Raw genomic sequence first — 11765 nt, 5'->3', positions numbered from 1 at the left:
TTTTAAAAAAAATTATCCACATAAACCTGTAATTCTATATTGATTAATTATTTATTAACATATCCTTATTAAATATATAAAGCTTACAGAACATCTTTCCAAAATGGTTAAAAAAAACCATTTGAAGATTTCCAAACAGTTTAAAAAGCAAGTGACTAATTTAACCTTAAAAATAAAAACTACTACTTAACTACTCTAATTAGCTAACATAGTACTTTATCAATCCACAAAAGAGAAAGAAAGAAAAGGTGATCTAACCCCAGACAGCAGTCTCTCATTTTGCCTAACTTTGGTTAGACTTGTAATAGCCTCCGGAGTAGTGAATAGATATAATTATAGATTGGCAATGCGAACTAATTAAATTATGGTTTATGACAAACCATACCTACCCTGCCCTGCACTCTAGCAGAATTCAAGCATCCGTTCACCACAATACAAACACTGATTTTTCTCTTCGCAACTCCCTACAAGCTTTCACTCTTTCCATGGTATCTATTCCCACTTCATTTCTTATTCACCTCATAACTTGACCTGTCTACCTTTTATGTGTTTATTTTATAAAGTTTGCTATGGTCAATTTTGTTTCTTCATTCCCTTGGATATCACAATGGTTTCATAAGTGTCATTAATTTTCATTTTAATAAGACTTCAATAATCAGTTTATATTATGAATTGTGGTTTTGTCCAGGATCTGATGATCCATGGAGTGCTGCACCTGAAAGTCTAATGTGATTATACTGGATTATGTTGTAGTCTATAGGGGTACTGTGGGCTAGAGAGGGTCAACAATTAATCAGTATGTTTCAGTGGGCACTAAAATCATCTCTCTTGCATCAAACATCTGTCTGACTCATGTTGAAGATGAAGTCACTTTTACCATTAAGAATTTTACCTTAATATTTCTTAGAACCAAGTTATAATCGTCAAATAAAAATTTGATTCACTAAACTAACTCTAGTTCCTTCTTTAAATCTGTATAAATATTATTCTCATATTCAGGATACTGTCACAGCCTCATTGGACATTAATCTATAGACTTCCTTACTCTAGAGACATCACTTAGATCTCCACAAGACTTTATGATTGGTTAAAATTTATTGAAAATTATCGATTTTGGTAGATCCCAATTTACAATTAAATGAGAGTTCTTAAAAGAGGTTGCTAGCATTCCTCTTCTGCCTAATGATATTCATGAAAGCTCAGCTAACTATCACTCTTTCCATTTTATTGTTTTGAAAAGGAGAATGGGATGATGCTGGGGAATAGTTGCTTTCATGGGGCTTTTCTTTTTGCATTGTTAGATGCTCAAAACTGATGTGTCATATTCCCCTTTAATTTCTTGTTGGACGGTTTTTATTCAGGATTTGATGCCTGGTGGTGTTAACTCCCCTGTTCGTGCCTTTAAATCAGTTGGAGGACAACCAATTGTGATTGATTCAGTTAAGGGATCTCGCATGTGGGACATCACATTGATTACGTAGGTTCTTGGGGCCCAGCAATAATTGGTCATGCACATGATAAGGTGATTTATATTCTTTTTACCCTGAAAAGCCGCGGCTACTTCACTCTTTGATTTTCATTGTATCTTTTGTTGTTCTCAGATCTTGTACCCCGTTGTTGTGTTACTGCTGTCTGATTCTGCTATTGACCTTATTCTCTCCAATGGCCATTTGCAGTTTCGGCTAGAGAGATTTTTTAGTCCTTGTGTTTACTTATTTGGTTTAGAGATATTATTTCATATCAACATCTTTTTTGGGATGTATTCTCTGTAGCTATGCTTATGGGCCATTTCCTATGAGGATTGGTAATTCATGAGAAAAGAATTAGGAAAATGATTTGTGAAACTAATGAGTTGTGTCGTTTCAAAACAAAGATCCTAATTATGCATTGTGCTATGGAGATAATGGCATGGCTACTTTTTTCTGTTGTAATTTATTTTCCATCAAAGTCATCTTTGATATACATTTTGCTCAGGTACTTGCTACCCTGGCTGAAACAATGAAAAAAGGAACTAGCGTTGGGGCACCTTGTCTGCTTGAAAATACCTTAGCTGAAATGGTCATCTCTGCAGTTCCCAGCATAGAAATGATCCGGTCTGTTAATTCAGGCACAGAAGCATGCATGGGGGCGCTCCGTCTGGCACGTGCTTTTACAGGGAAGCAGAAGATCATCAAGTTTGAGGGGTGTTCCCATGCCATGCTGATCCTTTTCTTGTTAAGACAGGTAGTGGAGTTGTCACATTAGGACTTGCTGACTCCCCTGGTGTTCCGAAAGCTTACATCCAACACCCTCACTGCCCTCTTCAACGATATTTTAGCCATTGAGAAGCTTTTTGAAAATCACAAGGGAGAGATTGCAGCACTCATCCTTGAACCTGCTGTAGGAAACTCAGGTTTCATTGTTCCTAAACTTGAGTTTCTTGATACCATACGTAAAATCATCAAGGAGAACAATGCACTTCTCATCTTTGATGAAGTTATGACCGGATTCCAGTTGTCATATGGAGGAGCTCAAGAGTATTTTGGCATTGTTCCTGACTTGAAAACATTAGGAAATATAATTGTTAGCGGTCTTCCGGTAGGTGCATATGGGGGTAGGAGAAATATTATGAAGATGGTGGCACGGCAGGACCTATGTACCAGGTTGGGACTCTTTTTCTTTTTTATTGACAAATGTTAGTTTGTTAATTTTGTTAGAAATATCAGTAGAGGGATTCAAACCCGTGACCTCTCCCCCCTCCCTTCTCCCTTCTCCCTTCTCCCTTCACCCTTATTCAACCACTGAGTCAACCTTATATCTTCATCAGGCTGACACTTTGAGTGGGAACCCCTTGGCTATGGCTGCAGGAATAGAGGCTCAGAAGCTTATTAAGGAAGCAGGAACTTATGAGTACTTAGATGAAGTCACAGGAGAACTTGTTCAAGGGATTCTTCAAGTTGGAAAGAGATCAGGACATTCCTTGTGTGATGGCATATAAATGGGATGTTTGGTTTTTTCTTCACAGAAGGAACTGTCTTCAATTTCACCGATGCTAAGAAGAGTGACTTGGCCAAGTTTGCTAGTTTCTACCGGGGAATGTTGGAGCAAGGTGTATATTTTGCATCTTCACAATTTGAGGCTGGGTTCACCAGTTTGGCACATACTACTGAAGACATCAAAATGACAATAGCAGCTGCTGAGAGGGTTTTGCGGCAGATAGGATAGATGATCTATACTTTTGTTTTTCAAAATGTGATTTTCACCTTTCAGTGAATATACTATAGTAAATAAGATGATAATCTAATTTGGGACTATGCTGCCAAGACTAGCTGGACTTAGCTCAGTGTCCTAATGAGTATTATTGTTTTTGTGAGACTATTTTCTGTCTTTCTTCTTTTCTTACCATACCTTAACCAAAAAAAGAAAATGTTCTATATATTTATCTCTATTTTGTTGTACTTGTCTCTATTGCCGAATACATATATATAAACTACTTATCTTACTAGTATTGAAAGAAACATTAAATGATCGGGTTATTTTAAGACCATCTCATTTCTCTTTTTTTCCTGCTTGAATAAGTTATACTTAGTTAATCAGAATTAATTTCTCTAGTTTTTACTTGAAAGACTTGTTTTGATTGAAGAACAGTTGATTAACTAAACCGATGAAAGGTAAATTCGTTGGGTGAAATAGATATGGAAGACATTTGATGACTTCCTAAATGAAGCAGAAAAATTTAAGTATAGAACTGTATATAACGAAAAAGAACTGAAGACTGAAGAATTATATTGATCTATAAAATGAAACCGAGTTCATTTCAGCTAACCAACCAGTCACATGCTCACAAATAAAAGAAATTACAAAAAATTGTAATAATTCATAATTGAGATTAGGAGCACAGGCGTCTGGTTCCATTTTTTTAAATCCACTTTGTAGCAGCTACCCTCATGAGATACTCCTGCAAGTCCAGCTGCTTTATCAATATATATGTATGGCAAAGTAGTTGTGATTAAGAACTAGAATACTTGGTCAATTCTTTAATTTTTATTTATAATAATTTTTCAAAAACTGAAATATTGAGTTTAATGCCATCAAACAAAGTATTTGGTTTCCTTCACTCTTTCCCGCTACGTTGCCTAGCTACACTATCATTCTTTTTTGCTTAAAAAAAATTAGGTAAGTTTGATCCCGAAGAATTATTATGATCAGGTCCTAAGGCTTAAAGAGCATTTGCAAGGTACTTAATACAAATTACTCACCAATTAAATTATCACATTAACAATAAGAATCAAATTCACATTCTTGTGAGATATGAGTCTAGTTTTTACCAATTAAATTCACGTGTGTTTTGTTTTATTATTCATTATCATGTTATTTCTTTCCTTTCCTTCCATACTAATTAGATTGCAGCAATGGACATTAGGTAGTGGGGAGAGTAGCTACCCATATTGTGAATTAAATTCTATATAATTTTATTATTTAAACATTAATTTTTTTACCATTTTATATGATGTTGTATATATTTATTTTTATCAAAGGAAAATATTCTAGAAAGGTCATTGAGAATTATATACAAGGTAATATTAATCTCATTTAAACTGGATGTTTAAGAAGATTAGGAAGGTTATTAGAACAGTTTTAGGTGAATCAAAAGGTTTTAGGTCCAGACATAAAGAATCTTGGTGATAAAATGAAAGTGTTCAAGATAAAATAAGAAACAAAAGATAGTGCTTTAAAGCTTTACATGGATGCAATAATGCTACAAATTGGCCAAGGCATCTGAATGTTTGAAATGAGATTGGAAAAGTCGTGAGTGAAGCGCAAACTAAAACTTTCGTAGAGTTTTACAAAGACTTTTGGACAAAGAATGGATGAAAAAAGAAACTAATATATTTAAATCAAGATGTATTAACTATTAAAGATAAAAAAAAGGAAAAAATTTAGTCACATCAAAATATCAAAGATAAATGAGAGGATTATTTTTATAAGTTTTCTAATGATGGACAAGAATCAACATGTAATATGGAAGGATTTGAAATGTAAGAGAACTAACAAAATTTGACTTATTACCGTACAATTTGAATTGAATAAGTAAAAAGATGGTATTCCTTTTTATATTTGGAAGTGTGAAGGCTAATATGATATCGTATTTGGTTCATTGAATTATTTAATGAGATTTTTGGATTGAATCAAATTTCATGAGGTTATTTCCCTTGTTCCTATATTCAAAAACAAGGGAGATATTCAGCATTGTGTTAATTACGAAAGTATACAACTTATAAATCATACTACAAAATTATAAGAAAATGTGATAAAACATAAATTAAGGAAAGATATGGAAATTGTAGAGAATTTACAACAAAATTTATTTTATTTTTTACAATTGATAGAAAGGTACTGTAGCAAAGTAAGTGACTTACATAGTTTTTATTGACTTAATAAAATCTTACGATTTAGTGTCAATAAAATTGCTGTGAAAGATTTTGAAAAAGAAAAAGTGGTAGCGTGACTTAAAATTAACTGTAATTGACTTACACAAGTTCTTTTTGTTTTAGTTTTTCTTTTACATAAATTCATTCTTTTGCATGTGAATAACCTTGATAATAAATTCAATATTCGATAGATAGAATGTTTATTTATCTTGATTTATAAGATGGATTTTCTTAAAATTAACTAGAATTGAAGTAGCTTCTTTCATTTAAGTAAAAAAATTACCGTAGTCTCTTAAATATTTTGCCTCCGGCGGCTACAAAGGGTCATGTTGTCAGGAGAGCCAAATACGGATTTTTCTTTCTTTTTATTTTCTTTCTTTTTATTTTCTTTCTTTCATCCAAACTAAAAAAGTGAGTGATATATTATAAAGCATACCATAATCACATCAAAACACAACTAGAATTTGGATCCATCCACTACTTGAATGGATTGACTGAGAACGAAATAAGTTGGATGGGCCCATAAATAGGAAGCCACTCATTTCTCGACAGATTCTCATCTGCTACCACCATACCATTTTATATTTCTTTGATTAAACTATCATCAACTTTTGAATTGATTATGAAGCTCTCGACTTTCATTTCATCACTAAATAATCTATATAGGCTCTCTAGCCATCTGCAACCTCTTATCTTTATCCAATAGTTATTAGTTAGAGTAATCATACACATATATTTCATTATTTTTAATACTTCACTAATAGTTGTTATTTATTTTTATCTTTTTTTCTTATCATATCAAAAATTTAATTGAATCTATTTTTTTTCTCTCTTTTAAGTGTTCAATGGGTACTAGGAATATCCATGTAGCATTTTCGTTTAGTTAATTAAGCATATAAAAATAAAAATTATTTAATTCATGTGTGTGATATCATATAAACATAGCTTTATATAATTTTTTTAAAACTTTCAAAAACATTACCTAAAACGTAAAGAAAACGTTGTGACATAGGGTGACCAAATTAAATTTAACTTTCTAGATGGTTATTACCTACGATGTAAAGAAAGCGTTAACTGTATTGGCTATTGAGTTTTATTTTCTTATACATATATTATTATTAAAATAGCAGAAAAATTAAAATTGATCAATACTACTTTAAAACGAAAATGTGTTAAATGATGATAACATAATATTTTATTGGAAACAAGAAGCACCGCATTTTGGAAAAGTAGTGTAAATTACTCAAAAAATGTCTCTTTTCAACTCAAATAAGGTCTATGTTCTCAAGTTGCCGGGAATAGCTAGAATCTAGTTACGTAGCTTCCTACGCTAAATGCAACTCGTTCCCTTACTAATTATTAATTTTTCCAAGTTATTGAAACATGTATTGGTGTTTAAATTGTATCCACGAAAATCATGTTAAAATGTCAATTAATATAATTTTAAGTTGATTTTAATATGTTTAGTCTTATGTTGAGGATCAATTTTGAATCTAAAAATTAATCTTAAGTTCAATTTTTTTTTTTTTGTAAGTTTTGCACTGTATTTTTTTATTTTATTTATTATAAGTGTCTGTTTGAATTCATACTATATCATCTAAATGCATGTTGAAATACCCGTTAACATATTTTTAAAGAAAAATTCGTATGTTTAGTCTCACATTGAAGACTTAATTCTAAATCTACAATCGATTTTGAATTGAGACCATTCTAAGCAACTTTTGCAATTGATAAAAAATATAAATTTTCTTTTAGAATAAAAATAAATCATTTCACTATTCAAAAGTCAATTTTACAAAAACTCAGCCAAATATATAAATATTGGTGGCGTCATGGGTTATCCATGAAGGACATGAACAGTTGGAACTTGAAATTACCATGTTTTCATTAGAACAAAAAAGAACTTTAGTTGTAAAAGAAAAAAAAATACTTGGCTTGGTTTTTTATTTTAATTTTAAATTAATATAATTTTATTATAATTATGAAAACATTATAACTTCTACTTTGTATTTTCAACTTTTTGTGAAAAAATAATGAGTTAGAAAGAGTTTAAAATTTTCATTACTCTTTACAAGTTTTACATCAATTAAAATAAAAATAGCATAATGTTTTTATAACGTTAAATAAAACTCATTAGCTAAAAATGAAAAGGGGATAAGAAAGCAAACACACCTAATATATTGAGTTGAATTTGTCTCTTTGTCACTTTCTATTTGCTTTTGTGTGCATAGCTGGATGTCATCAACTTGTCATCTTTATCCGAATAGATTAACTACTAATTCTTTTAAGCTTTGTTTTGTTTAGCATATGTAAGGGAGAGAAACTAAATAAATATATCATTATATACTTAAGATATATGATTAAATAAAGTTATTAAATTAAATGTAATTTAATTTTATTAATATAAAAGTATCATTTCCATACAGATCTTCTTCTCTTTTCTAAATTTTTTTAAACTAACTATAAAAATATATAAATTTTTTTTCTCCCATCTTCATCTGTAATCAATTAACCAAATACTATTTGTTAGCACCACAGAGCAGAAAACTAATTATTTCATTATATTGTGGGGTAGGGGTCACAGATTAGTGGATTTGTTGCCAAACCTTCTCATTATACCACGGCAATTATTTTTAATATGATTTATCCATCGCATTATGTTTTTTGATGTGGAATTTGAGCATTCAACATGTAGCCTCCCGCAAAAGGTCCAGAGCAGTAGCATCGTATGACTTACTGAAAGCATATTCGATTCCATTTCATATTATTGAAAGCAGTTACATACTTAATTACATACTCAAGAAGAAATTAGTATGTTTAAAAGAAATAGGAGAATGTCTTAAAAATAAATAGGAGAATAAATGAGTACTGCTATTCATTAGGGAAAAAAATATGCACTAAAATAATTAAAAATTAACCCAACTTCAGGTCTATAATGAAACACGTCTTCCCTTTACATTTCATTAACTATATTGAGGTGGCATGGGAGTTATTGTTTCCATTGAAAAATGAGGGCAATTGGGACACTCGGTTTAGATAAGAATTAATGTCATACAACATTTTATATTCATTTACTTTCCCGGGTCGTCATGTCATTCAGTGTATGGCTTCATGAGCTCATCCGAAGTAAAATAATTATAGTGATAATAAGTAGGACAAAACAATGGTTGTTCTATTCATTCTTTCCCACTTGTCCGAATATGCATGAAAGAAAGTTTATATTCAAGACAAATTAAAAAAATCTCATGCATGTGTGAGATATTTACAAAGTGGTCCTTTTTCATTATTTTTTTAATACTAGGATAAGGCAACAGAGTTTTATTGCTACTATATATAGTACCGATTTATTTACATGAACAATGACGAAATTTATAATTCATTTATCAGATTGTTGTGCAACCATATGTGAGAGAGAAAAGGTAAAAATAAAAATACGCAAGTTGTCGTAAGAGTCGTTTAGTCAAGTTTTCCGAATAGAAAAGAGTTTGAATATGTGATGAGGAGATAGATTTCAAGATTTATGCGCATAAAAAATACAGCTATAGGATTTTTTTTTAGGAGATTAACTTTCATCTACTCGATGAGATAATACTATAGAAAATTAAAAATTACATTTATATTTTAGAGTGTGCAACAATAACAATAAAATATTATTTTGCTAAGTAAGATTGACTACATAGATGATGTGAATTTGGCATGGCTACTTTTAAGTGTAACAGGTTACAAACATAAGGAAAGTACATGAGATCAAAGCTTCATCTCTTTTTTTCGATAAAATCATCTCGTTTTACTCACTTCACTAACATATGAGAAGTGGTGGTGATGATGATCCACAGGCATGGGATTGGGAAGGTTACCTACTTTTGACTGCAAAGCTTACACATTAAAAGGCTGACAAGCATGGTTATGGAATGGAATATTACCGGTAATTTGTTATCCTCTGCCTTATATATGGTTAATTATAGAATATCACTAAACATTGTCTTCAGAATATTAATTAAAAAATTATTAAGCGAAAAAAAATATTTATTGTATAAAATAATAGATAATATAATTTATCGTCCTTTAATAAAAATAATTTTATTTTAAATTCTTTAATCAATATCCTTAAATCACTTATTAACATTTTTCTTAATTATTTTATTCATTCCCTGAAATTTCATGTGAGGTGCTGTGTTGTGTATCAGATCGATCAGTATCACCTTCTAGGATGTAACGTAACGTTCCATAATTATGTGTTAGCAAAGTTTCCATAATTATGGGCATAGGGTATTTTAATTAAGCCCATAATTTCCATGAACCGCTAGTTGCCACGTTGGGGACCCATTCATTCCATCATTAGGGCTAGAAACTGTTTCACCCGAGACGTGGCACAACCATCCTGGGGTATCCCATGCAAATACAATGAATGAATTAATTAATCAACTTGGCTTGGCTTCATCAACCTTCAATCATCACAATACAATGCCACACCAACCCCTCATTAATTGTGACTAACTAATTACCTCTTGTTTCTATTCCATTCACAGATATTTTTCACCCATGCCCACCAATATAAACTCACCAACCTTTGCCCCTACTTAGATAGAGTACTAATTGGTAGTACTAGTAGTATTTCAGACCTTTTTGTATTTTTATTTGAAAAAACAGCTTTACAATAAAACGAGAAAAAAAATAAAATCATTAATTAATCAGTTGCAGCTGGCATCTAGTTGTTGTCAGGAATCAAAAACCTCTTTCTATTTTGTGCGTTTTCAGTTTTCTATCTCTCTGTGTCTAACTCCTTTTCCTTCTATGTCACTATGTGTGCTTAGGAAACAATGAAAAGATGAGTCAAGCGAACCAAAAACACATGAACCGTTCAATTCACGATCACATCATCCACCTTCCTTGTTTTGAATAATGATAAGGATTCATTTATTTTAAACATTCTATTAAAAAAATTATTTTTCTTTCTATCAGATGATAAAATTTTATCATGTTTATATTTTTCATTTCTTTTTTTTTCCATTTTATTTAGATGTATAATAACATATTGATATTCAGTATTTGTCAAACATTTTTTCCACTTGCCTCAACGTATCGTGTTTGCGTGAATTATCCGCTCTTATTTTCACACACCCATCTCCTCCCTCTCCCTCACGTACACAGTAAAAAGTAAAAAAAAAAAAAATCATTTTTTTTCAGAAAATAAAAATTCTAGAACACTTCCGAGAAGAGAAGAGAACAAACACACGTTGGTCACTCATTTCCCAATCAACCATGACCACTAATTAACTAGTAAACTCGGGAAGAGCAAAAAAAAACATAGCGTCGATGGCCACTCGGCACCACTGTCTCCGCTCCGGTGCTTCATCGGAAAAAAACAATGTGAGAATATATATTGTGCGGCGGCACAGGAGATATAAAAGAAACTGTACAGTGCCAAAGAGAGTACGTTAAGAAACAAAAACACACCTTCACCTTCCGGATGGATTTTTTTTTAAAGACATGAGACTAACCTTGACGAGTTGAAATCATCGAAGAAAATTTTGTCTCATCCAACAAAGTTTTTTTTTTTTTTTTCATATATACAGTCAAGAAATATTTAAGAAACTGGGTCATGCATCTACCAACTTTGCGCTAGAGCTTGTTGGTCAGCATGGATTTTGGGAAGAAGAGAAAAGCGAAGGGTCGAGTTTGGCTCTGCAGAGAGGGCAGAGAGGGTGCTTGGAGAGCCAGGTGTCGGCGCATTCCAAATGGAAGGCGTGGTTGCAACCGGGAACCACCCGAACCGGTTGCTCTGTTCCGATCTCGTCCAGGCAGACGGCGCATTCGTTTCCCATGAGAAGGTCCTTTCCGGTGATTCTGGGGAGCTTGTCGAGCTGGGAAGGGGAGATTCCGGTGTCGGAGACAGGCTTGGCCGGTAGCGCGGGGTCGGAGTGGTGGTTGGTGGCGTACCAGAGAAGGCACATGTAGACGATGAAAACGGCGCTCATGCCGAGGCACGGCAAGAAAAGCGCCAGAAGCACAGAATCGAGCATGTCCAGTTTAAGGGTGGAGAGGGAGCAAATGATGAAGATTTTTAAAACATCAGAGGTAAGGTGATATAATTCCAAATGACTGTTAAAAAATGTTGGTGATGAGAGTGAGTGATGAGTAGCAACATATTGCAGAATAATGGTGAAGAATGACAATGAAAAAGAAGAGGGGAGAGTGTGGGGAATGGTTTGTGTTTGGTTGTTTGCATTGAGAAGATAGATCGGTGTGCGGTTTTAAAGTTTTGCTGTTTCGTACGTCACATGGAAAGCTCTCTTTAAAGGGCCACCTCCACCTCCACTTTACCCGACCCATCGTCGCCTCTTAAGATTAACA

At 32.5% G+C, this 11765-nt stretch overlaps 1 protein-coding gene and 1 pseudogene across 1 annotated transcript; one reads left to right on the top strand and one right to left on the bottom strand.

The window, feature by feature from the left end:
• Positions 1 to 452: 452 nt before the first annotated feature.
• Positions 453 to 3421, top strand: LOC100783372 (glutamate-1-semialdehyde 2,1-aminomutase, chloroplastic-like; annotated as a pseudogene).
• A 7347-nt stretch (positions 3422 to 10768) lies between these two features.
• On the bottom strand, positions 10769 to 11765 carry LOC100817919 (E3 ubiquitin-protein ligase ATL23). Its single transcript, XM_003544968.5, has one exon. It carries the CDS (start codon positions 11432 to 11434, stop codon positions 11048 to 11050), a length of 387 nt encoding a protein of 128 aa, XP_003545016.1. The 5' UTR covers positions 11435 to 11765; the 3' UTR covers positions 10769 to 11047.

This window comes from Glycine max, chromosome 14 (genome assembly GCF_000004515.6).
Source record: "Glycine max cultivar Williams 82 chromosome 14, Glycine_max_v4.0, whole genome shotgun sequence".
In the NCBI taxonomy this organism is placed as follows: Eukaryota; Viridiplantae; Streptophyta; class Magnoliopsida; order Fabales; family Fabaceae; genus Glycine; species Glycine max.
Note: the sequence above shows the minus strand (reverse complement) of the source record. Positions and strands in the feature narration are given on the sequence as shown.